This window comes from Panthera leo, chromosome D2 (genome assembly GCF_018350215.1).
Source record: "Panthera leo isolate Ple1 chromosome D2, P.leo_Ple1_pat1.1, whole genome shotgun sequence".
NCBI classification, from domain to species: Eukaryota; Metazoa; Chordata; class Mammalia; order Carnivora; family Felidae; genus Panthera; species Panthera leo.
The window spans coordinates 3,589,680-3,614,534 of NC_056689.1; the positions used below are offsets into that span (position 1 = coordinate 3,589,680).

At 38.4% G+C, this 24,855-nt stretch overlaps 1 protein-coding gene across 6 annotated transcripts in view; it reads left to right on the forward strand.

Moving 5' to 3' along the window:
• Positions 1-24,855, forward strand: part of PCDH15 (protocadherin related 15) — an 836,749-nt gene that overhangs the window by 667,650 nt on the left and 144,244 nt on the right. For all 6 annotated transcript variants that reach the window (XM_042907891.1, XM_042907887.1, XM_042907888.1 and 3 more), the window contains 2 exons: positions 3,498-3,638; positions 5,574-5,686. In XM_042907891.1, the coding sequence (XP_042763825.1) occupies positions 3,498-3,638; positions 5,574-5,686 (254 nt within the window). The remainder of the gene's footprint in view (positions 1-3,497; positions 3,639-5,573; positions 5,687-24,855) is intronic.

Below are 24,855 nucleotides of genomic sequence, written 5' to 3' on the forward strand. Positions count from 1 at the left end.
AATGTTTATTTATTTATTTTGAGAGGGGGGTGCAGAGAAGGACAGAGAAAGAGAGAATCCTAAGCAGGCTCTGAGCTGCGTGCCCAGAGCCCAATGTGGAGCTCTGTCCCTCGAACTCTGAGATGGTGACTTGAGCCTAAACCAAGACTTGGACACTTAATCGATGGAGCCACCCAGGCACCCCTGTAATTCTCTTTTCAATTATTTGAGGAACCTCCATACTGTCTTCTTGAGGGGCTCTACCAGTTCCATTCCCACCAACAGTACACGAGGGTCCCTTTTTCTCCATATTCTCACCAACACTTTTTGTTTCTTGTGTTTTTTGTTTTATTCTGACATGTGAGAGGTGATACCTCATTGTAGTTTTTATTTGCACTTCTGTGCTGATGAGTGATGTTGAACATATTTTCATGTGTCTTTTGTCCATCTGTGTGTCTTTGGCAAGTGTTTTTTCATGTCTTCTGCATATTTTTAGCTGGATTATTTGGTTTTTTGGCCTTAAGGTGTTTAACTTCTTTATATATTTTGGATACTAACCCTTTATCAGTTATGTATTTGCAGATGTCTTCTCCCATTCATTAGGTTATCTTTGAATTTTGTTGATTGTTTGCTTTGCTGTGCAGAGATTTTTATTTTGATATAGTCCCCATAGTTCATTTTTGCTTTTGTTTCCCTTGCCTGAGGAGACATAGTTGGAAAAATGTTGCTGTAATGAATGTCAGAGAAATTAACTACCTGTGTTCTCGTCTAGGATTTTTATGGTTTCAGGTTTCACATTTAAGTCTTTAATATATTTTGAATGTATTTTTATGAATGGCATAAGAAAGAAGTCTGGTTTCATTCGCTTTCATGTTGTTTCTAGTTTTCCCAATATAATTTGTTGAAAACACTGTCTTTTCCCATTGCATACTCTTGCCTCCTTTGTTTAAGTTTAACTGATCATATAATTGTGGGTTTATTTCAGGTTCTGTTTGGTTCCATTCATCTGTTTGTCTGTTTTTGTGGCAGTACGGTCATGTTTTAATTACTTTATGTAGTATATTTTGAAAGCTGGGATTGTACTACCTCCAGTTCTGTTTTTCTTTTTCAAGATAATTTTGGCTCTTTGGGGTCTTTTCTGGTTCTATACAAATTTTATGATTGTTTGTTCTAGTTCTGTGAAAATATTGGTGGTATTTACATAGAGATTGCATGGAATTTTTTGATTGTTGGGTAGTATGGACCTTTTAACAATGTTTTATTTTCCCAATAAATAGAATACCTTTCCATTTATTTGTGTTTTCTTCAGTTTCTTTCATTGGTATTTTATAGATTTTGAAATAAGGTCTTTCACTTCTTCAGTTAAGTTTATTCCTAGGTATTTTATGACTTTTGGTGCAATTGTAAATAGGATTGTTTTCTTAATCTCTTTTTATGCTACTTCATTATTAATATATAAAAATGCAATGGATTTCTGAATATTGATTTTGTATCCTGAGATCTTACTGAATTAATTTATCAGTTCTAGTAGTTTCTTTTTGTTGTTGTTGTTGTTTTTTGTTTTGTTTGTTTTTGCTAGACTCTTTAGGATTCCATATATAGTATCATGTTGTCTGCAAATAATGGAAGTTTTACTTCTTCCTTACCAATTTGGATAACTCTTATTTCTTTTTCTTGTCTGATTGCCATAACTAGGATATCTAGTACTATGTTGAATAAAAGTGGTGAGAGTGGACATCCTTGTTTTGTTCCTGACCTTAGTAGGGGGAAAACTCTCGGTTTATAGTTTACATTTTTATATCTCAGAGATGGTTTATATTTATATATTTTAAGATAATTCAAATAGAATAGAAGGAGAAGGTCAATTAAGGGTCCACTGCAGGAAACAAATTGATAGAGAAGACGAAAATGACCTATATTAAGCATGCTTTCATTGAGCTATTGGCAGGACTTGAGGACAGTTCAGTTGTGGAGTCTGAAAGAATGAGAAGGGTCAATGCCTTCCCTAGGCTTTCAGAGAGACCAACTTGGTAAAAGGGTGGGGCCATTGACCTAGAGTGGATTACGTATATGTCTGGGAGAGGAAATCAATATGCTGGTTTGGGATATGTTGAGTTAAAAATAGAACATCTAAGTTGACTATTATATATATTACTTGGGAGTTTAAAGAATGAGCGTAGCCAGAATTTAACTTTGGGAGTTATGAACAAATAGAAGTTGTTTAAAGGACTGGAAGAGGGGCGCCTGGGTGGCTCAGTCGGTTGAGCGTCCGACTTTGGCTCAGGTCATGATCTCACACTCTGTGAGTTCAAGCCCCGCATCGGGCTCTGTGCTGACGGCTCAGAGCCTGGAGCCTGTTTCGGATTCTGTGTCTCCCTCTCTCTCTGTCCCTTCCCCGCTCATGCTCTGTCTCTCTCTGTCTCAAAAATAAATAAAAAACATTAAGAAAAAAAAAATTAAAAAAAAAAAAAAAAGGACTGGAAGAGATTGTAGAGTCTAAAAATAGACATGCCCGTGACTGAAGCTTGGGAATGTTTTCATCCTAGGAATTTAGTGGTTCACATAGCATCTGTTTGGGTTTGAGGTCAAATCTACCACATGCCAGCTCTGTGTTCAAATTGTTTACTTCACCTCAAGGGCTGGCTTAAGCACTGAAAAGATTATACTGACACACCAGTGTCACTTACTATAATTCAAAAAAAGACCTACCTAAACCCTAATGTAAGTGAGGATGTCCAACAATCTTGACTATTTTTATTACAGTCTAAAAGTTTTATCAAATCTTAATTTATTTTTCTAAAAATTATTTAACTATCCCGACTTATCTTGGTCTATAACTGGGACAAGTCAGCATCCTTTAACTCCCCATAAGCCTCAAGTTCATTAACTGAAAATTTAAAAAAATGGGTGGTAGAATATATATGTGTCATCTTTACTATGCTTCTTGCACATAGTAACCATTCAACAAAGGTTAGGCATCATTATTTTACTATTATTACTATCACCGTCATTAGTAATGATATCCTAAAGGATTGTTAGTTACGAGGATTAATTTATCTATGACAAAACCTAGGTGTTAAACAGCACAGAGCAGATGGTACTTTCTGTCTCCTCCCCGTCCGTACCTATCCTTCCACTTTACAAGTCTTCCAGATCTTCGGCATTTCATCATGCTCTGAGTGTCAGAGTTCAGAAAAGCACAATGAAAGAACATAATTTAGAATTGTCTTAGAAGTTAAACTGTTAAGCACACATGGTGTTTCGGTCGGGTGAGATTCCTACAATTAAAGGAAAGTGGAAGAGAAGACGCTCAAGGCAGCCAGTAGTTTATTGTTTCACATAAATCGTTTTCAGTAACAGGTGGAGAGGCTGTGGCATTTCACACGTGGAAGTGTGATGGTTTAATATGATCTTTTGCTTCTAAAAGGCCATGCATTTTATAGATCAGTTTTGCATCATCGATACTCTTTGTTTTCATTTTGTGAAGAGTAAATTCATAATATATAATTTCATTCTAGGGATTACCTGCAAGTCGTGTGAGGTACAGAGTAGATGATGTCCAGTTTCCTTATCCTGCTAGTATTTTTGACGTAGAAGAAGATTCTGGAAGAGTAATAACTCGAGTCAATCTTAATGAAGAACCTACGACAATTTTTAAGGTCAGTGCAGTGTTTCCCTTACATGGTCTGTTTGATATTTAACTTCTGAGAGTTCAGTTTAACAGATGGCTGTACAAAATAATTTAAATTACAAAATAATATATTTTTTAACCACATAGATATTTAGAGAATCAGATAAGCAAAAGAAAAAAGAACACTTGATATTTCACATCTTGGAGATAACTAGAATTTACCATTTTAATATCTATCCTTATGATGACACTCCATGCAAATGCAAGTGCACACATAACGTGTTTTCAAATAATATGATCAAATAAAGGACACCTGGGTGGCTTAACCTCAGTCTGTTAAGCATCTGACTTTTGGTTTCTGCTCAGGTCACGATCTCATAGTTCATGGGATCAAGAATTGCATTGGGCTCTGGGCTGACAGCTCAGAGCCTGCTTGGGATTCTCTCTCTCTCCCTCTCTCGGCCACTCCCCCACCTTGCTCACACATGCACACACCCTCTCTCTCAAAATAAGTAAATAAACTTAACAAAATGAATAAATAAATAAATAAATAAAATAACATGATCCTATTATTCATACTGCTTTTTTAACTTCATAATATATTGCCCATGCCAATAAATACTGGTAGTGGTATTATTTTAATGGTTATATGATGTTCTATTGTATGAATCCACTATTATTATTTTGTCTAATACTTTGTTGTTGGATAATTAGGCTGTTTCTAATTTTTTGTCATGATAAAATTTGCTGTTGTGAACCTCTTTGTGCAATAACTTTTGCTGCTGACCCAATGTCTTTCCCTTAAGTACCGAGACGCAGAATTGTTGGGTCAAGTTTACGTACCCATGATAAGTTATACTTCCAGAAAATTTGAAATAGTGCTACCCTTCACTATTACCATAAATAATCTATTTTATTAAATGAGCATTTCCCTTTTCTGTAATTACTTAGAATACTTTTTTCATTGTTAATAAAGCCTCTGACCCTGCAATGAGGAAATGCCCTCATCGGTTGACCTTGTGGGTGTCATGGGTACCATGCCTCACATAATCCTACCACTGTTGGGAGAAATTGTTCCATTTGTAAAATATTAACCCAAGGCTAAATCATGGGCTGCAGGATGATCCTTAGTTATGGCTTCATGGTCTAGGTTGAACTGGTTTAGATTAGTAGCTGTAGCTTCCAAAATTATACACATTCTGGACAAACACATAGTTTTGAAAATATTTAACATTTCTTAAATAGAAGAATTATTCTTGACATAATATATGTTATCAAAAAATCAATTATAAATTATAGTAATAAATATTATATAGTTGTTCCATCTTGAAATGAAAGCTTTTCTGCATTTTGCATCATTGGAACTGTTTCTACTATGCAGTGGGGACTTGGTTGTCTATATTTTTAAGAGAGTGTATATCTAAGGGTATTAAACTGGAAAGATTTCCAGTTTTATCCTCCAGAGTGAAGTATTTCTGCCCTATAATCTTGCAGACAATTAATTCCCTGGAAAAATGAATTTCTTTTTATAAGCAAGCTAATTAGCTTTTTGCTATCGATGTGACTGAATTTAACACTTTTTAAATAAGTGTTGGTGCTTATAATGGCACATGTTTTACTGTAGGCAGCAGTGGGGTTGTGTAAGAGAAATCAGTTTAATCATTGGAGAGATGTCGCATTGTCTACCTGTTTTTACTGGTAGTGTTTTATCATAGAGTTAGTAACTCCGCTTCTTTGAGTTTTCTTGTCTAAGAAATGAACATAAAACATCTACATGGTGGGACTGGTGTAAAGATTAAGTGAGAATATATGTAACATATCCTAGTACAGTGGTTGTGACCTGGCAGACAGTGAGGACATGATCACTGCGCCTCCTCTGGGGCCAGGCAGTCCAAAGATTAAAATGATGCCTTCTTTTCTTCTCGTTAATAATCTTTAACATGAATTTTTATTACTTTTTAAGTTGGTGGTCGTCGCTTTTGATGATGGTGAGCCTGTGATGTCCAGCAGTGCCACGGTGAAGATTCTGGTCTTACATCCTGGAGAAATCCCACGTTTCACACAAGAGGAATATAGGTATTGATTTCCATCAGTTTTTGTGATATGTAAAGTTTTTTTGTTTTGCTTCGTTATGGCCTCTCAAAACTGCTGCGATAAGAATTGATCAATGAATGGTCCTTCCCATTCTAGTTTAAGTTTTTTCTAAATTAACATAATATTACCCTTATTTTAAAAGTTGATATTTAGTTGACATGACAGTTTAGTCTATAAAAATATCAGCTTTCGTAATGCTTTGATGAATAATGGATGCTTTAAAAATAATTAACACAGTCCTTGAAAAATACATTATATTTTGGGGTTTAAACTGCAACTATTTAATGATCTCCATGGCGAGAAGTAGGCATTTAGTTTCATGTTATTGCCAGAGACATAATTTGACATCTGTCTGAAATGATATTTCTCACATAACCAGTGAAAGAGAGAGGGAGAGAATGTATGTGTGTGTTTATGTGTATAATACATATTGCATATTATAATATAGAATTAGCATATATACTGTCTTAAGTCAGGATGCCATAATAAAATGCCACAGAAAGAAGGGCTCAAACAAATTTATTTCTCACTGTTCTAGAGGCTGATGGTCAAACTCTGGTGAGAGCTCTCTTCCTGGCTCACATAGAGGAAAGTGAGAGAAAGCAAGCTAATCTCTGGTATTCGTAAGGGTGCTAATCCCAAGATTAGGGCCCCACCCTCTTGTTTCTAAAGGGCTTACCTTCAAATACTATGCCATTGAGGGTTAAGGCTTTTTAGGAGGAGAGTCCACAGTATGTGTGGATGGATGGCTAGATAGATAGATTAAGATAGATAGAAAGATAGATAGATAGATAGATACATAGATATTCTTAGGAAGTGAAGAATTGAAAAAAATAATAAAACTAAATTTACTAGATTTTATGTTTGCACATTACTGTAAGATTTATAATGCTTTCCTGACAATAGAGTACAACTTTCTTTCATGATACAGTTTAGTAGTTTGCTCTATTTAGAGACAAAGTCAACATTACATAATGATGCTAATTAGGACTCAAGAAGAAGGAAGACTTCATATAATAGAATACTTTATCAGATTCTAAAATTTGTATTATTATTGCTTTGATTTATTACTTTCATAATTTCTAAGAACTACGTGAGAATTGTGAGTTAGAGCAAGGGCTGAGATACTGGAAGGCAGATGACACGTCTGGGAACATTTACCATGCTGGCCAAGTAGTGTTTTGCTTTATAAAAAGTTGCCTTTGCAATATTCAAGCAATAAATTAAAGTATATAATTTTACCAGAAAACTCTACATAACATATATGTAAATCACTGAGATGGAAAATATATTTAAAACTTGGGGCTCCTAGGTGGCTCAGTCGGTTAAGCATCTGACTTGAGCTCAGGTCATGACCTCACAGTTTGTGGGTTTGAGCCCCATGTCGGGCTCTGTGTTGTCAGCTCATAGCCTGGAGCCTGCTTCGGATGCCGTGTCTCCCTCTCTCTCTGCCCCTCCCCCAATTATGCACACACGCACGCACTCTCTCAAAAATAAATAACCATTAAAACTATTTTTTAAAAAAACTGTATTTAAACTGTTAAGCATTCTTGGTCAGTCTGTTTGAAACACCATTTTCTTACTTATGTCCATCCTTACCAATTCCCCTTTTCTTTTGTTGTCATGGTAACCTGTGAACTCCAGTTCTTTGCCAAGGTGCATGTGGTTTTCTGCTTCTAGAGCCCTTCCTTGAACGTGTTTATTGTGGTCATGTCAAGAACCCAAATGAATGTGAACTCACTTGCGTTTCTCCCCAACTTACCTAGATTCAACATTCATAAAAAATGTACTTACTATTTGGGATGGGTCCAAAAATCCTTCAGAGTTTCAGCCGAGCAAAATCCCAACCTGTGTTCTCCCAAAGTTCTCCTCCCATCTAGTCCATCCTTGGAACCCCAAAGAAGGCCGGAGTGATGATGCCTAATGCTGTCCTTTCGAATAGGCTCTGTAAATGGATCCCCCTTCTCTGGGTTTTCCTCTGCTGCTCATTCCTCTTAATAGCAGTATGCCTCCAGACTTCGGGAGCACATTGCTTGTTAACTCTGTTAGCCAAACATTGGGGCATGAATGTCAAGGTCGTAGGTCTCATCAGGGCATTGTTCATTTAGCTTTCTTTTTTTAAGTACCCTTATTCATGCCACTTTTTAAGAATAAAAATGTTTTGTTCAGTGAATAATTTACCATTCCTTACCTTGTTGGCATACAACTACTAACTGCAAATAGATTCTATTAATAAAGTTGTTAACTTAGAGAAGAAAAAAACCCACCAATTACTTGGTGCTAAAACTAAGAGGAGTGACATGAGCTTACAGGGAAGAATTTTTGCCCTTTCTGAAGAACATTTCTAACATTTGCAAATAGTGCCCTTGACTGTCCCAATTCGTGAGTTCCTCTGACACAAAAGGGAGGTTTGGTAATCTTGTTGTATCCTACAGTTTATGAAGAAAGTCCTAAGAATCGATGTAATTGCCGTAATGGATTCAGTAGGACTAGGGCACTGAATGGGATTGTTTTCTTTTTTTTATCGGACACTTAGAAACCTTGGATAAGAAAAAAGTTGTATCAACCATTGGCAGAAGACACTACGTTTTGAATAAGACCAATAATTGAATTTAAATGTTTAAGTAACTTTGCATATGAGTTAAAATGTAGAATGAACTGTTAAAAAAAAAAAAAAAAAGACCTAGGGCTGATCTTCATCAGTTCTCTCTCTGTGCTCTTGATTGCAAGTATATAGTGAGTCTGGATCCCTCCCAGTCTTTCCTTCTTCCTCCTGGGCACACAGCTAGACTCCACTTCCCAGCCTAGCTTGCTAAATTGAGCTGTAGGGCTGAGTTCTGGCAAATAAAATGTGGAAAAGTATGGTCTGCACTGTTTCCTGGCCTTACTTAACCTTTTCCCCATATGGACAGTGAAATGGAGAAAACACCCAGAGACGCTTGGGAGCCATGTGTTGACAACTTTGAAATATAACAAGAAAGGAGCCTAGGCCTTTGAGTCACAGATAGGAAGAGGAATACTGAACTAGGAATGACATATGTTTACATATATTACATATGACTTTTTTTCGAAATCATTTATAGCCTTGGCCAGATGCACATAACTCCCAGAGATGCTAAACAATGTTATTAGACCTTTACTATCGGTATGATCCCTTGTGTTGGAATTGAATGGTGGAAGAGTATTTCACTTTGGCATAAAGATTATTTTGAACTAAAATCACTTAAAAAGTACCAGCTGCAGGAAGGACATTCTAATCTCCCTTTTACTTCCTAAACACAGGACCTATAAACTCTGATGTGAAGGATGCCCTCCCTGTACCAGCAGGAAAAATGTTCTTTAATGAGGAGTCAAAGCCAAGAGAGCTGATACAGACAGGACTTGTTAGAATAATTCACATCGCCCTCCGGGCTCCTTCTAGAGTTTAATTTTCCGCAATGACCTCTCCCTGTTCATCCTAATACAAAAGTATGTTGGCGTTGCCATTTCTCTGGATCTTCATTGCCTCATGAGGGCTCTCCTGTCACTTAAAACTTATATAAATGTGTACATTCACTCCTACTAAAGTGACTTATGTGTGTTTCATACTTAGACCCAGCCAGAAAACCCTACAAAGATAGAGGTAAAATCCTACTTCCATTACAGAATTGGTCCTGGTGGAAAAACTTTTTCATGTGATCCAATTTGGGGGGACATAAAAGGATAAGCAAGATTTGTGTCCCTGGTGGGGTGTGGGGAAAGCATGAGCACGGGTTGCAAAGGGAAAGTGGTGATCAGAGATGAGTAGCTTTGCCAGCTGAGATACTTGCCGTGTTTACATGTCCTGCATGTCTTCAGTCCCGTATTGGCTCTTGAATTGTTTGGGAATAACTAGTTTCAACAGATGTCTAGGTGTGAAGAAAGGTTCTAAAGATAAAATATTCATTCATTTTAGAATATTGAACTCCATTCTTTTTGTTAAATTATTTTAATGTTTATTTTTAAGAGAGAGAGAGAGAGAGAGAGAGAGAGAGACAGTGAGTGGGAGAGAGGCAGAGGGAGAGGGAGACACAGAATCCGAAGCAGGCTCCAGGCTCTGAGCTGTCAGCACAGAGCCCGATGTGGGGCTCGAACCCACGAACCCTGAGATCATGACCTGAGCTGAAGTCAGAAGCTTAACTGACTGAGCCACCCAGGTGCCCCTTGAACTCGATTCTTAAACTGACCCTCTCCCCTAATCCAGTTATCTTGTTTTTGTAACACTCAGTCATTAAATCTTGGATAATAAGATTAGTTGGGGTAGGTTAGAGGGCTGTGAAAAGAAACCCTTAAATTACAACAACTTAAACAACAACAACAAAAATGTGCTTAGGCTCACATGACCATCTAAAGTGAGTGTTTCAGGTTGGCGGTCACTCTTCATGCAGTTCTTCCGCACAGTCATCAGGGACCTGGGCCAATTTAGGATCTTCCATCCCTAACACCGTTTCAGAATTACTCCAGTCATTGCCATTTCTGTCCCTGGAAAGGGAAAGGGGGCAGAAGTCCACATCCAGATATTTCTTGAACCAAGCGAGGTAGGGCTTGCAAATTTCACCTCAGCTCATGTTCTATCTCAGAAATCCAGGCAAATGTCCACAGCTAGCTCAGAAAGGGCAGACAACTTCTGTCCCTTGCTGGACACACGTACCTCAGTCCCACCTCTCTTACTGAGGGAAAAAGGAATGTAGTGTTGGTGGAGAATTAGCACATTGAATGTGTAATTTTAGACAAGTTACAGATTTTTATTGCTATATCATCTTGATATGACTTGTTTTGCATTAAAAACATGTAAGATTGGGAATGTGAACCCATCATGGAATGGTACAGAGACATTTTTATTCCTCCATGTGTATTGGTAAAATAGATCACGTTTTTCTTAAAGCACAAAAGAATGCATACTATTTTTTGTTTGAATTCAAAGAAAATCTCAGATGGACATTTTGGAATGTTTTAAATTATTTCTAGTGATTTCAGCACATCCAATATTAATAGCACATATCCCAAACCAAACCTTTCTGGACTTCAAAGTAAAGTTTGGTTGTCTGATTACAGTTAATTACTCTCTCCCTGTTCCTGAGAACTGTAATAGTCCTGATCACAAGGAAAAAGAAAGTATTATGGCAGAGTGTAAGTGAGAGTCACGAACTGTAAACTCCCTTTGTAGAGACTATCAAAGAGATTTGAGAGGAGGCATTTACTATTTGCTGAAACATTTCCCAATGTAGCAGTTCTACATCGACAGAGACACAAAATCCATTATTCTTTTTATGGCATTCAAAACATTTAAATATCCAGTTACTGGTAATTGCCTCCTTGCAGGAGTGCAAAAATAGACCTATTGTTACCTCTTCTAAAATTGTACAAGGAGGAACCAACAAATAACAAACATCATAGTAAATACTTTGGTATCTACCAAAGGAAAAGCTTCCTGGACTGCCTGCTAAGTTTCTGATAGCAGATAATTAGCAGGTTAGCTAACCAACGTACAAGTAGCAATATAACTAAATGTCAGCCCACCCCCCTTTCTCTTGTGTCTCTGTTCCCGATTCCTATTTAAAAACTTCTTCACTTTCTGCTAATGGTTCTCTGAAAACGAAATAATGAAGTTTGTAAAGTTTTTCAAAGATTCTACAAAGACCACCCCGTATTAAGGGAAATAATTTAGCCTGTCGAGACTAGAAGAGAAAATTCTCACATTCTTTTCTTGTGTACGGTGTATATAATACTGGGATGTTTTATATGTGCTGAGAAAAGATTTAATTTTGTTTTTTCCTCAAATCCTGTGAACTGAAGTTATTCCCTAATGGGCTGCCTTCAAGTAATTTTTAAGGGTAGGAGACATCTCATAATGAGAAAGCAATTTGCCCCATACAGATATGTGTGTGCTTTTATAATGGCCAGATTTACAGCACTTCTTTTTTTTTTTTTTTAATTTTTTAATGTTTATTTATTTTTGAAGGAGAGAGAGACAGAGTGTGAGTGGGAGAGGGGCAGAGAGAGAGGGAGAGGGACATAGAATCCGAAGGAGGCTCCAGGCTCTGAGCTGTCAGCACAGAGCCCGACGCGGGGCTCGAACCCACAAACCGCAAGATCATGACCTGAGCTGAAGTCGGACGCTTAACCGACTGAGCCACCCAGGCGCCCCTACAGCAGTTCTTAAGCCAACTATGCACTTATTTCTGTTTGGTCCCTATACGGTTATAGTACTTGAAACAGACTTACTTTGTTCACTCCATGGCCTTTTCCATGTCTCCTTGGGTCACTTAATTAGGTGAAATGGAGAATCAAAACATCATTTGCTTCTTCTCTTTGTCATTGAATAAACACTTATATTTTCCAGAAAACACTGAATTCTTCTCAAAATTTTAAAAAGCATGGACCTCTTCAGGCTGTATAACATTTATTTCCAAAATTATAAACACGCATTCATATTATTAGGGGCAAACACACAGCCAAAAATTTCAACATTGTAACAGATTTCCATTTCATGGGTCATTTCTGTTTTATGTGGTTCTTCCAGGTCATCTTTTTGACAAATAAGGAGACGCCAGAAGCCAGAAATTTCGGTCTCTTAGAGTTCGTACCTCAAGTTATCATTTTTTATTCCTTCTTTTCCCTTTCCTTGAAACAAATTCCTCTTTCCTTGAAACAATTTTTTTTTTAAACCTTTATTTATTTTTGAGAGAGAGACAGAGTGTGAGTAGGGAAGGAGCAGAGAGAGAAGGACACACGGAATCCAAAGCAGGCTCCAGGCCCTGAGTTGTCAGCACAGAGACCGACACGGGGCTTGAACCCACAAACTGTGAGATCATGACCTGAGCCAAAGTCTGACGCTCAACCAACTGAGCCACCCAGGTGCCCCAAAACAAATTTCTTAAAGAGTCAGTGGCACCTCTTAACCCTTTGTTGTTAAAACTCCTCTCTCTCGGGGCGCCTGGGTGGCGCAGTCGGTTAAGCGTCCGACTTCAGCCAGGTCACGATCTCGCGGTCTGTGAGTTCGAGCCCCGCGTCAGGCTCTGGGCTGATGGCTCGGAGCCTGGAGCCTGTTTCCGATTCTGTGTCTCCCTCTCTCTCTGCCCCTCCCCCATTCATGCTCTGTCTCTCTCTGTCCCAAAAATAAATAAAAAAAAATAAAAAAAAAAACGTTGGAAAAAAAAAAAAAAAAACAAAACTCCTCTCTCTAAAATTATAAAAAAAAAAAAAAAAAAAAAAAAAGGGGGGCGCCTGGGTGGCTCAGTCGGTTAAGCGGTCGACTTCGGCTCAGGTCATGATCTCGCGGTTTGTGAGTTCGAGCCCCGCATTGGGCTCTGTGCTAACAGCTCGGAGCCTAGAGCCTGTTTCTGATTCTGTGTCTCCCTCTCTCTGACCCTCCCCCGTTCATGCTCTGTCTCTCTCTGTGTCAAAAATAAATAAACGTTAAAAAAAAATTATAAAAACAAAAAAAACTCCTCTCTCTTGTCCAAAGTATCTCCAGATGGCTTCATTTTTTTTTGCAATGCATTAAATGCAAATACTAGCCCCTACCTTACATAAATAGTCATTAGTTTTGAGTTATTATTATTCAAGTGATTGTCTCTATATCCTATGCAATATCGTTTCTTAATTTAAACCATTCTCCACAGATTGATTCTCATTGGAAGCAGAGAGAAATAGGTTAATCTTAATGAAAATTCTGTTTTTGAGGGCACGGCAGTAATGGGCAAAACTGCCCATAGGGATCACGTAGTCAGCCTGATAATTTAATAATTGCTTTTTCTGATATCCTTGCCACAAAGTTGTGAGGAACTCACCCTTTCAATCTTCACGTAATTGTGGATATTGGGAAGGTATTCCCTGTGGGGAGATTATTGTTATTATATTTGTTCCTTTAATTTTGTTCTATGCATTTCTCTCTGAGCCTTCATCAGTTTTAGCATCCGCTTCCTCTTTCAAGTAGTATGACTGTGTTGGGGAAGAAGATTAATTTTCCCTCTCCCCTTCCTAGTTCTTGACTGAGATTCCTGTAACAACAGACAGATTAACAAAAGAAAAACAAGGAGAAGTCTATTAACATGCATACTTCATGTACACATGAGAGACACCCAGGAAAGATAACACAAACAGGTGGCTTTAAACTTCAGGATCAAATACCATCTTAACAGGGGACGGGGAGGGGGGTAAAGGCCTGTCAGGGAAGAGTAACTGATGTTTAGGAAAGAGGGGTGGGCCCTGAAAGAATCAATTGCTGGTGTGTCCATCTTCACATGTGCTCTCCTGTGGCAACTCCATTTCCCTGGTCAGTGAAACTGCTGGGGAGGGGATCCATGACATTTGAGCTCCTGTTGGAGGATCTGTCTTTAGGCAGATAAGTGTAGCTCAGAGAAAAGCATCTCCTCGTATTTGCTATCATTTGAGTGCCTACAGCTCAAAAGAATCCATAGGACAAAGTGGCATATTTTGGGGTGGCGTGTCCTCTTGCCCTTTGTCTGAAACTGAGCTAAACTCCTCATTTAAGACAGGTGACCAATAATGCCCTCCTATCAATTATTAGCAGGTATCTTGACAGGGATCATTCTTATTGGGAAAAAGAATTCTGTATACTTGGCAACGTCTGCCATTAACGTGATAAAAAAAAAATTATATTAACCATGTGGTTGCTGACCTGAAATAAATGTCAATTACAGTTTCTTATACTAGTTTAGTGTATCTTACAACATATGACAAACTCTTCCTCCTCGTTATAATATTTACATAATGGCTAATTATAACCCTTAAGATTTTCTTTTTTGTCTCTACAAAAATCAATTTATAGTAAATCTATTCAATTTATTCTTCTTTATTTTAATATTTCTATATATTAATACTTATTGTATTATATATTAAGACTCTTTATTAAACATTTTTTTAAATGTCTTTACTTTCCCTAGAATTGGATTTCTAAATGTCCATAGATATTTTAAATTTAATTTATATCTTCTGAAATACTAATACTCCCTCTTAAACTTTAGTGCCTGTGATCTCCTGTGTTAGTTTTGGTCCATCCCCTAGCAATTAAACATCCAGATGAGACTTAACAGGTTCTTTAGGAAAAATACTTTTGTGAGAGAAATGAGCAGAGAGCAGAGTAAACCTAGGGAACCTTCAAACCACATTCATTCTGACCTCGAGGGAAGAAGACAGAAGTTGGTGTAGAACATCCTAGGCTGGTGTGCCACTGAAGTGGCCACTGTGTCATTTCAATACGTTCTGCATGATGATCAGGGATCCCTCAAACGATAGTCACAAGTTGGAGAAGTCCATTGTCTCCTAGGAAGGGACCCACCTTAGCATCTCCGCTTTTCTGAATCACAATCAGGAAGGGGCACCTAGGAAGCGTGGCCTGCACGTAAACACAGCCGTGGACTTCAGGGCACAGCAATGGAACCTCGGTCAAGGGCGCCTCCTGTAACTGGAGACCTGTTGGGGCACTCTCATTGCTGCCACGTGGCCATATCTGATAAGAGGGTTTAGTCAATTATCTACTTGGCTCTTCAGGAAAATAGTCATAGTGTCATAGTCAGAAAGTACATTTTATGTTATCTTTTCATTTAATCCAGACAGAAGCATCAAAATCCTCATAGTAGTTCAAACACATATTACTTAAGAATAGATTGACTCCTATAGGTCAAGTGAGTTAGCATTCGAAGAATATTTGACCTTCATCCCGGGATGATGGACTAAACACACAGGGACTCACTTGTCCTCGGTTCTAGAGGTAAATATCATGGAAAGGTCAGCACGTCTGGAATAGATCATGGAGTCCAAATGTGAATATTGATTTTGAATGAAAAATGCAGTACCTTATACAATTTATCAAAATTTTTACCAAAGACAATTATTTACAAATTTTCCAAACAAATATGCTACAATATAGACATACCTTTGGTATTTATTTAAAATGGAAGTGTATCAACATTGATTATTAAACTTTGTGTGATTTAATGCCACATTTATATTCATTTTTAAGGATTCCTGTGTTTTAAAATGTAATTTCCATAAAAACAGAAATTCAAAATTTATATTTGCATGTATACCAAAGAGAAGAGGCAAATGTTCCTAAGGTATTTTTATTAACTTCTTGAAAAAGTTGATATTTGCTAACTCTTAAAAAAATATTGAGTCATATTTAATTTCCAGTGTTCTTCACATTTAATATATTAAGTCCAAAATAAGAATATTATGCATATAAATATCTTGACATCTTTCAAAAATTCAAATACCTTGAATAAAGAAAATAATCTTTTTGGTTTCCCTCATAAAGTAAAAGATTGATACTCTGCTGGTCAATTTGAATTAATCTTATAATAAATGGCAATGCAAAAATCTCATACCATTTATATTTAAAATAAGTTTCTCAAAAGGCTTTATATTAAAGAATAAAAAGAGTAGATTTTATGAAGAACTAAAAAGGATTAACAGTCTACCTCCTGATATGCAAAAACAGAGAAAAAGTGTAATTTAAAATCCAGAAATCCGTTTTTATATGCTGTGAAAAATGAAAACAATGTTATCACAATGGCCAAGGAAATGGTGAGCTGCTCTGGTGACCGTCCCATTAGTCAAGAGAATTAAAGTTACCTTACATTGAGGAGTGTTGCCATTATTCTCGTATAAACCGCACAGGTTTGGACATGGGACTTTGAGAAAAGATTTTTAATCAATAAGTACAATAGTTTAGGAAGAACTTTTGGTCTTGGTTCCAAGAACTAAAGAAGAAAAAAAACAATCTGAAAACTCTTACTATCATATAAAATAAATGCAGAGGGCCTTACTTGTTTGCTAGGGTTGTTTACTATTTTAATTTAGATTTATTGTCCAATACGAGAGTTGACTTTACCTGAAGATAACATTTCCTGTGCTTTTATGGCACTACTAAAATCTTGCCTCAAAGGTAATAGATTTTGCCTTGTTAACTACTGAAAAGAGTAGCTCCAGCGGTCTTCATTACTGCTTTCATAGGCTCCCTGTGTATCCGCATGGAATTTAATTCTCCTTCATTCTTCAAGGTTATAGTAGAGTCTGACATTTGCTCACATGGCAGAGTGAAACCAGCCCACCAGCAACAAAGGACGCAGGTTTGAGCAGTTCTTTCTAGATCCACTGACAGGGCGTCCGGATGGCTCAGTAGGTTGAGCGACTGACTCTTGGTTTCAGTTCGGGTCATGATCGCAGTTCATGAGTTCAAGCCCCGCATTGGGCTCCATACTGACAGTGCGGAACCTGCTTGGGGTTTTCTCACTTCCCCTTTCTCTATCCCTCCCCCACTTCTAAATCAATCAATCAATCAATCAATCTTCAAAAAATTAAATCCACTATTTAGAGGAGTGCCTGGGTGGTTCAGTTGGTTTAGAATCTGATTCTTGATCTTGGCTCAGGGTCATGATCCTGGGGTCATGGGATTGAGCCCCACATCGACCCCACAAGTTCCACATTGAGTCCAGAGCCTGCTTCAGATTCTTTCTCTCTCTCTCTCTCTGGTGCCCCCCAACCTCTATAATAAATAACTAAATAATCAATCAATCAATCCACTGTTTATTTTTATTTTTTTTTTGAAATTTATTGTCAAATTGGTTTCCATACAACACCCAGTGCTCATCCCAAAAGGTGCCCTCCTCAATACCCATCACCCACCCTCCCACCCCCCATCAACCCTCAGTTTGTTCTCAGTTTTCAAGAGTCTCTTATGCTTTGGCTCTCTCCCACTCTAACCTCTTTTTTTTTTTCTTCTTCCTCTCCTCCATGGGTTTCTGTTATGTTTCTCAGGCTCCACCTAAGAGTGAAACCATATGGTATCTGTCTTTCTCTGTATGGTTTATTCACTTAGCATAACACTCTCCAGTTCCATCCACGTTGCTACAAAGGGCCATATTTCATTCTTTCTCATTGCCACGTAGTACTCCATTGTGTATATAAACCACAATTTCTTTATCCATTCATCAGTTGATGGACATTTAGGCTCTTTCCATAATTTGGCTATTGTTTCAATCCACTGTTTACAATTGAAAACAAGTTTTCAGATACAAAGAGTGTTGTCATAGATTCCATTCTTCTCTCATTGCATTACATCTGTGGGAACTTTTTAGTTCAAGTGCAACATACACTAGGGCACATTATTTTTATTTTATTAATAATTAATGCAAACTTTTATGAGGGAAAATGATACAACAATGCCAAGGTTTGAATCATGGCTGCTGGATGGCAGGTGTTGGTTGAACTTGGTGAAGTTACTGAAGCTCCCTGAGGCCAGCTTTCCTAGAGATATAAATATTGTATAAGTATTTATATGTGAGACAAAGAGCTTTGTGAAGAACCTAGTACAGAGCACATGCTTAAAAAAATAGCTGTGATATTATTCTTTAACAGGCTTTTCCCAGGTGTTGGCCATGCAGAGATTTTTAAGATGTAGGCATCGTTCTCAAGGAGTTTATACACAGTGAGGGGCAGCTGTGTGGCTCAGTCAGTAGAGCATCCAACTTCAGCTCTGGTCATGATCTCCCAGTCTGGGAGTTCGAGCCCTGCTTAGGGCTCTGTGCTGTCCTAACAGCTCAGAGCCTGGAGCCTGCTTCAGATTCTGTGTCTCCCTCTCTCTCTGCCTTCCCACCCCTCTCTCTATCAAAACATAAACATTTTTAAAAAATGAGTTTATAAACAGAGAGGATAGAAGCAACACTGATTATGTATGTGTTATTGGTGCCCTGCCAGCACACAAGTACAGACTTATGCCAAAAAACTAAAAGTAAAAAAAATGAAGTGTAAGTAATTGTCTCCAGCAACACACACACACACACACACACACAGCACAAAAGTGCACTAATTTTCTCAGTAAAAAATGAAACAAACACAAAACCTTGGTCTTTTGCTGGGAATACAAGACGCAGAACTCATGTGAGCTGTTACAGTCCTACAGTTTCAGATAAGCTCCCATTTGGACATCCTGGAACAGCCACCCCAGTGATGAGGAACTCACTCCTTTGGAACAAAACAATGACCATAGCAATCAGGTTAAAACTGCAAACTGACACGTGACATCTACGAACGGAACGTGGCCCCATGGGCACTTCCAACAGAGCACACAGGGGCAAGCCACAAAGGACGTGAGAGAAGATTTCCCTGCAAATGGCAGACATGTGAATAAGTGGGAAGCAGTGATGGGCTCAGGAACTGGGAGGAAATAAGAAGTTCTCACTGGACAGGAGGAGGACACATTCCAGGAATTGGGGGAAGGTCAGTACTGTTGAAGAAGAGACAGTGAGCGACAGGGCTGTGACATGACACGGAAATCCACGACATTTCATTCCCGGAGCACTGGGAAACTGCTGAACCTTGGTGAGCACCTCGGACTAAAGGTGATGAGGGTAGATGGGAGCTTTAAAAAGAAACTTGACCGCTGTGGACGTCAGCCGGGAAGGGGTCTGAGTGCACCAGTGTGGACTTAGTCAAAAGAAAGCCGCGGGATCACACGCAAAGGACAATGGCAGCTCGGGCCACATCTGGACAGTGGCGAGGGACAGACATAGGTGAGACCTACATGAAAATCTCCCAGATAAAGCAGCGGTGAGGTACAGCCCTAAAGAATGAAGCAGGACTGTGCCAGGAAGAGAGCAGTGTGCAGTCAGGTCCGGAAGGAGGGAAGCTGGAGACTTTCCTAAAATCGAGATCTGACATAGAGCGTCAGGATGGATCTTGGGGAGGGACTGGGTGGAGGGGAGCAGATGTGAAGGCTCTTAGGAGCCCCACTACCGACCTTGTTCGTTATCACGGAGATTCCAAGGACGCTGACTGATGTGAAGCAAGAGATACAAGCAGAGGTGTTTCATGGAAGATCACCCCGCTTCCCCACTCCGTCAGGAAAGTAGATTTTTGCACGACTGAAATGTTGATTTGCAATCATGGCATTTTTATCACCGATTTATAATGGCAAAGTCGCGCATCTCCAAGGTGCTCTGGAGCTCAGTGGCTGTGCCCTTTTGCCTCATCTTCTCATCCTGTGTTGTTTCCGGTCAGCTTTTCACACGGGGTTCTAGGCCAGTGAACAGCATATTTTTTTTAAATTATTTTTTTACATTTATTTATGTTTGAGAGACAGAGTGAAACAGAGCACGAACAGGGGAGGGACACAGAATCGAAAGCAGGTTCCAGCCTCTGATCTGTCAGCACAGAGCCCGACGCGGGGCTCGAACCCACAAACTGTGAGATCATAACCTGAGCCAAAGTTGGACACTCAACTGACTGAACCGCCCAGGCACCCCTAAACAGCATATTTAAGAGGAAAGCACACACATACACACACACCAAGAGACTGACAGGGAGAGATAGTCCAGGCGATTGCAAACAAGGGAAAGCAGGAGTTACTACACTAATGGCAAAATACGTGGACTTCAAAGTGGAAAGAAGTAAACCCGAGTACGTATGTGCTTCATCTCACTGGGTACAATGTAGATTTAAGTGAGAGAGCTACGTTTCCCCCTTAACTCTATCCCTATGGTGTCTAATGCAGTGAAGATCGTATGATTTATTCCCCAAAGTAGGACACTAATGAGAGTAAAGGGGGACACCCTATAATAATTTAAACCAGGGCAATGGGCACGACTGGGGGCTGTCACAGGTAAATGAATCATAGGGTCATTGCTACCTATAAATACAGTACTGTGCTCAAGCTAGGTGTCCTATAAATGCTTGATGACTCCTGGATTGGTATTTGTGACCAGAATTTTGTTTTTCCTATGTGCCTCCATCACCTGTTACTGCATAACCCTCACAATTTGGAGTGATTGCCACCCAAGTCCAGATCCTACCCTGTGGGAGTCAGGACCTCTATTTCCCTTCATGAGGATGTTTCAAACTCAGGTCCTTGAGGGAAACAGTCCTGGCTTTTTAAAAGATTTACATCTCAGAGAGGCAGAGAAATCATTTACAACTGCGAGTTTTCCAAAGCAGAAGCCAGTAATATAAAATACGTGTTGTTGTTTTTTTTTTTTCTTCTCTTTATCCATTCATCCACCAGTGGGCACACAGGTCGTCTCCATGTCTTGGCTGTGATAAGCAAACTGCTATGATAAACCATATTGTTGCAGTAAATATGGGAGCGCAAATAACTCTCCAAAATAGTGATTTCTTTTCTTTTGTGTGTGTACCCCAGATGTGGCATTGCCGTAATTCTGTTTTTCTTTTCTCCCTCTCTTTCTCTCTTTTTTTTTTTTTTTTTTGAAAACAAGAAGAAATGCACTCCTTTATTTTGAAACATCAAGTGGCATAGTTTAAGCTCTGAGAACTATGTAGGAAGGTGAGGGCAGGTGTAGTGAGTTACCACAGCAAATCCTCGTAAGTGTCCTATAGCAGAAGCATTGATGTGACTGTCTCTTTACGATTGAAAGGAGGCCATCTGAGTATTTTTCAGGAGATCTAAATGTGAAAAAAGTGGGAATCATACTTGAATCTATGGCCAAACCAAGTAATTTTTGATCTTCAGTCCAAAATCCTTACTTTTAAAAATATTCAGACATACACTTTTTTTTAATTGTCATTTAAATTGTAATAAGTTGACATATAGGGTAATACTGTTTTCAGGAGTCGAATTCAGTGATTCATCACTCTCATGTATCTGCTGTTCATTTTTTGAGGAACCTCCACGCTGTTTTCCAGAGCGGCTACAGCAGTTTGCATTCCCACCAACAGTGCACAAGGGGTCCCCTTTCTCCCCATCCTCGCCAACACCTGCTGTTTCTCTTGTGTTGTTGATTTCAGCCATTCTGACAGGTGTGAAGTGATATCTCATCATGGTTATGGTGTGCATTTCCCTGACGAGTGATGTTGAGCATCTTTTCATATACCTGTTGGTCATTAGTATATCTTCTTCGGAGAAAAGTCTATTCATTTGCCCATTTTTAGATTAGATTATTCTTTTTTGATGTTGAGATGTAGAAGTTATTTATGTATTTTGAATATTAACTCCTTATGGATATATCGTTTGCAAGTATTCGCACCCATTTAATAAGTTGTCTTAGGTGCTTCGTTAGTGACTTCTTTTCCTGGAAAGTATTTAAGTTTTATTTTCTATTGTTCCTGTCTGTAAGACAAGCTTGTATATCATTATAATGTTTATGCTAAACTTTCAGATGTATAACCCATAAAATAGTGTATTAATAAAGCTATAATTTATGGAGTACTTACGATGTGCTAGGTTTAAGGAAAGCTTTTTGTACATGTGGCTTAGTACACAATTTTCTAAGTAAGTAATGTCCCCACTTTACAGGTAAAGAAATAAGAACAGGAAAGGTAAGAATTTTTCCAGGGTCCCATAGGTAGTAAGTATGAGGGCCAGAATTTTATAAATGATATTCCTTGGTCTGACCCCATGGACCTACTAAATCAGAATCTTTAAACATCCAGAAGATCTGAAAATTTTACTATTTTTTTAAATGTGTATTTATTTTTGAGAGAGACAGAGTGTGAGCAGAGGAAGGGCAGAGAAAGAAGGAGACAGAATCCGAAGCAGGCTCCAGGCTCTGAGCTGTCAGCCCTGAGCCCGATGTGGGGCTTGAACCCACCAATTGTGAGATCATGACCTGAGCTGAAGTCAGACACTTAACAGACTGAGCCACCCAGGCGCCTTGAAGATCTGAAAATTTAATAAGTTCTTCAGCTAATTCTTATAAAATTTGGGAACCAGTGACTAAGAGAGATTAGAAAAGGTCTGTTAATGAGAACAATAAATGAAACCAAGGAAGACACACACCTGAGACTGCAGGTTTGGATTTCAGATAGTTTTCTGGACTTGAGGAATTGATTACTATTCAGGGTTTAGGTTTGCTTGTCTTCAACATGGAGACACTTCATGGATCTGAAAAGAACCCAAACTCTTAAAAAGCAAGTACACTTTGGAAAAGATGTAAAAAAAAAAAAAAAAAAAAACAAAACAAAAAGCAGTTTCTAACCACTTGGTTCTTTACTAATCTTCTTTTCTATAACCCACCGTAAAAGTACTGGGAAAGCTGCCATTTCTCTCCTGGTTCATGTTCTTTTAAAACCACTTGTCTTGGTTAAATATTTAAAATCAGATCACCCTGATGCAGTTACTCCAAGGTTACAAATAATAGAAGTTCCAGTGGATTTTTTTTCCTTCCTATTTTCATTAAATTCCCTTATAGTAGATATAAAAACAGTTCCTTAATTGACACTGATTTGCAAATATATTGAGTTCAGACATGTCAAAATAAATTAGATTTGTCTCTCAGTAGAAAGAAAGCAATAGAGCGAGATTGAATCCCAGTGAAATTTTATAGCATCTATTTACACACACTTTTATATCCTAAACTGCACAGCATTTAAAATAATTAGGAGCTTTATGTAACACATATAACATTTACTTTTACTGTTACTTCTTGAACCCGACAATAAAAGTAGATTTTAAATTATAGAATAATTGTTTCATCTATATTTATACTGTAAAAACTGGGTCTGCCACTGAAAACTGCAAAATCTGTAATTATGTAGGCATTATTCAGATGATTCAGATATGTTAAAATGTATTTAATTGAGAGAGATTTATTGTCATCTATATTTTCAAATAACCAATTTGAAACATTAAACAGATATCTATGAATTAATTTATGCATCCATAAGAAAATTATAAGTATTTTGCATATAAATTATGTACCAGTTAACTTTTCTGGATTCCACTTCATCTGCAAAGATTGATTTCTAAACGATAAGTTTGGAGTTATTTTGATCAATTTTCTTCTTACTCAAAAGCAGCTGTTCGTTGTATATTCTTACAGTCTAATGTGACTGAGCAATAAAAATATAAAGCCCCCAAACGACACAGGGGAAGCTCAAGTACATATTGTGAAGGAAAGAAGCTGGTCCAAAAAAGATTATGTACTGTATGAGTCTGGCTATATGACAGTCTGGAAAAGGCAAAAGTATATAGACAGTCGGGGCACCTGGGTGGCTCCGTCGGTTAAGCGTCGGTTGGCTCAGGTCGTGATCTCACAGTTTGTGGCTTCAAGCCCCGCATCGGGCTCTGTGCTGACAACTCAGTGCCTGGACCCCGCTTTGGATTCTGTGTCTCCCTCTCTCTCTGCCCCTCCCTTGCTTGCACTCTGTCTCTCTCAAAAATAAAGATTAAAAAAAATTTTTTAGTACAAAATATTATGTAAGCAGTAAAAATAGAATGGCACTGGGGCACCTGGATGGCTCAGTACGTTGAGCATCTGACTTCGGTTCAGGTCGTGATCTCATGGTTCATGAGTTCAAGCCCTGAGTTGGGAGCCTACTTCGGATTCTGTGTGTGTGTCTCTCTCTGTCTCTTCCCCTCCCCATCTCGTGCTCTGTCTCTCTCTCAAAAATAAACATTAAAGTACACAGACAGTATAAAGATCAGTGGTTTCCAGAGGTTCAGGCAGAAGGAGGGATGAATAACTGAAGAAAAGGAGAAATTGACATCACCAAAACTATTGTGTATGATATTGTAGTGATGGCTATGTGACATTATAAATCAGTCTAAACCCATAGAAGTATACAAGGCAAGAACAACCTCATGTCAACAAAAGGCTTTGGTTGATAATTATGTATCAGTACAGGCTCATCAGTTTTAACAAATGAGCCACACTAATGCAGGGTATTAATAATATGGGCAACTAGGGGTGGGAGTGCATATAGAATCTCTATACTTTCTGTTTAATTTTGCAGGAAATCTAAAACCACTCTGGGGGCGCCTGGTGGCTCAGTCCATTAAGCATCCACTTCTTGATCAGGTCATGATCTCACGGTTTGTGGATTTGAGCCCCGTGTTGGGCTCTGTGCTGACAGTGTGGAGCCTGCTTGGGATTCTCTGTCTCTCTCACTCTCCCTCTCTGTCTCTCTCTCAAAATAAATAAATAAACTTAGAAAAAAAATTCAATTATAAAAAAAGAAAACTGCTGTAAAAAAAAAAGTGTGGTGTCAAAAAGTATACAGCCGTTTTACATGTAAAATTTAGGGGAGGCAAGGAGAATGCGAATAGTGAGATTAATGACCGAATCACATGTAAATCTGATATCTCTCACACCTGAGCTTCTTAAATTGAAATATCATTTAGGCTTTGTGTAAGAGCTAGTTTAGGTGATGTTGGA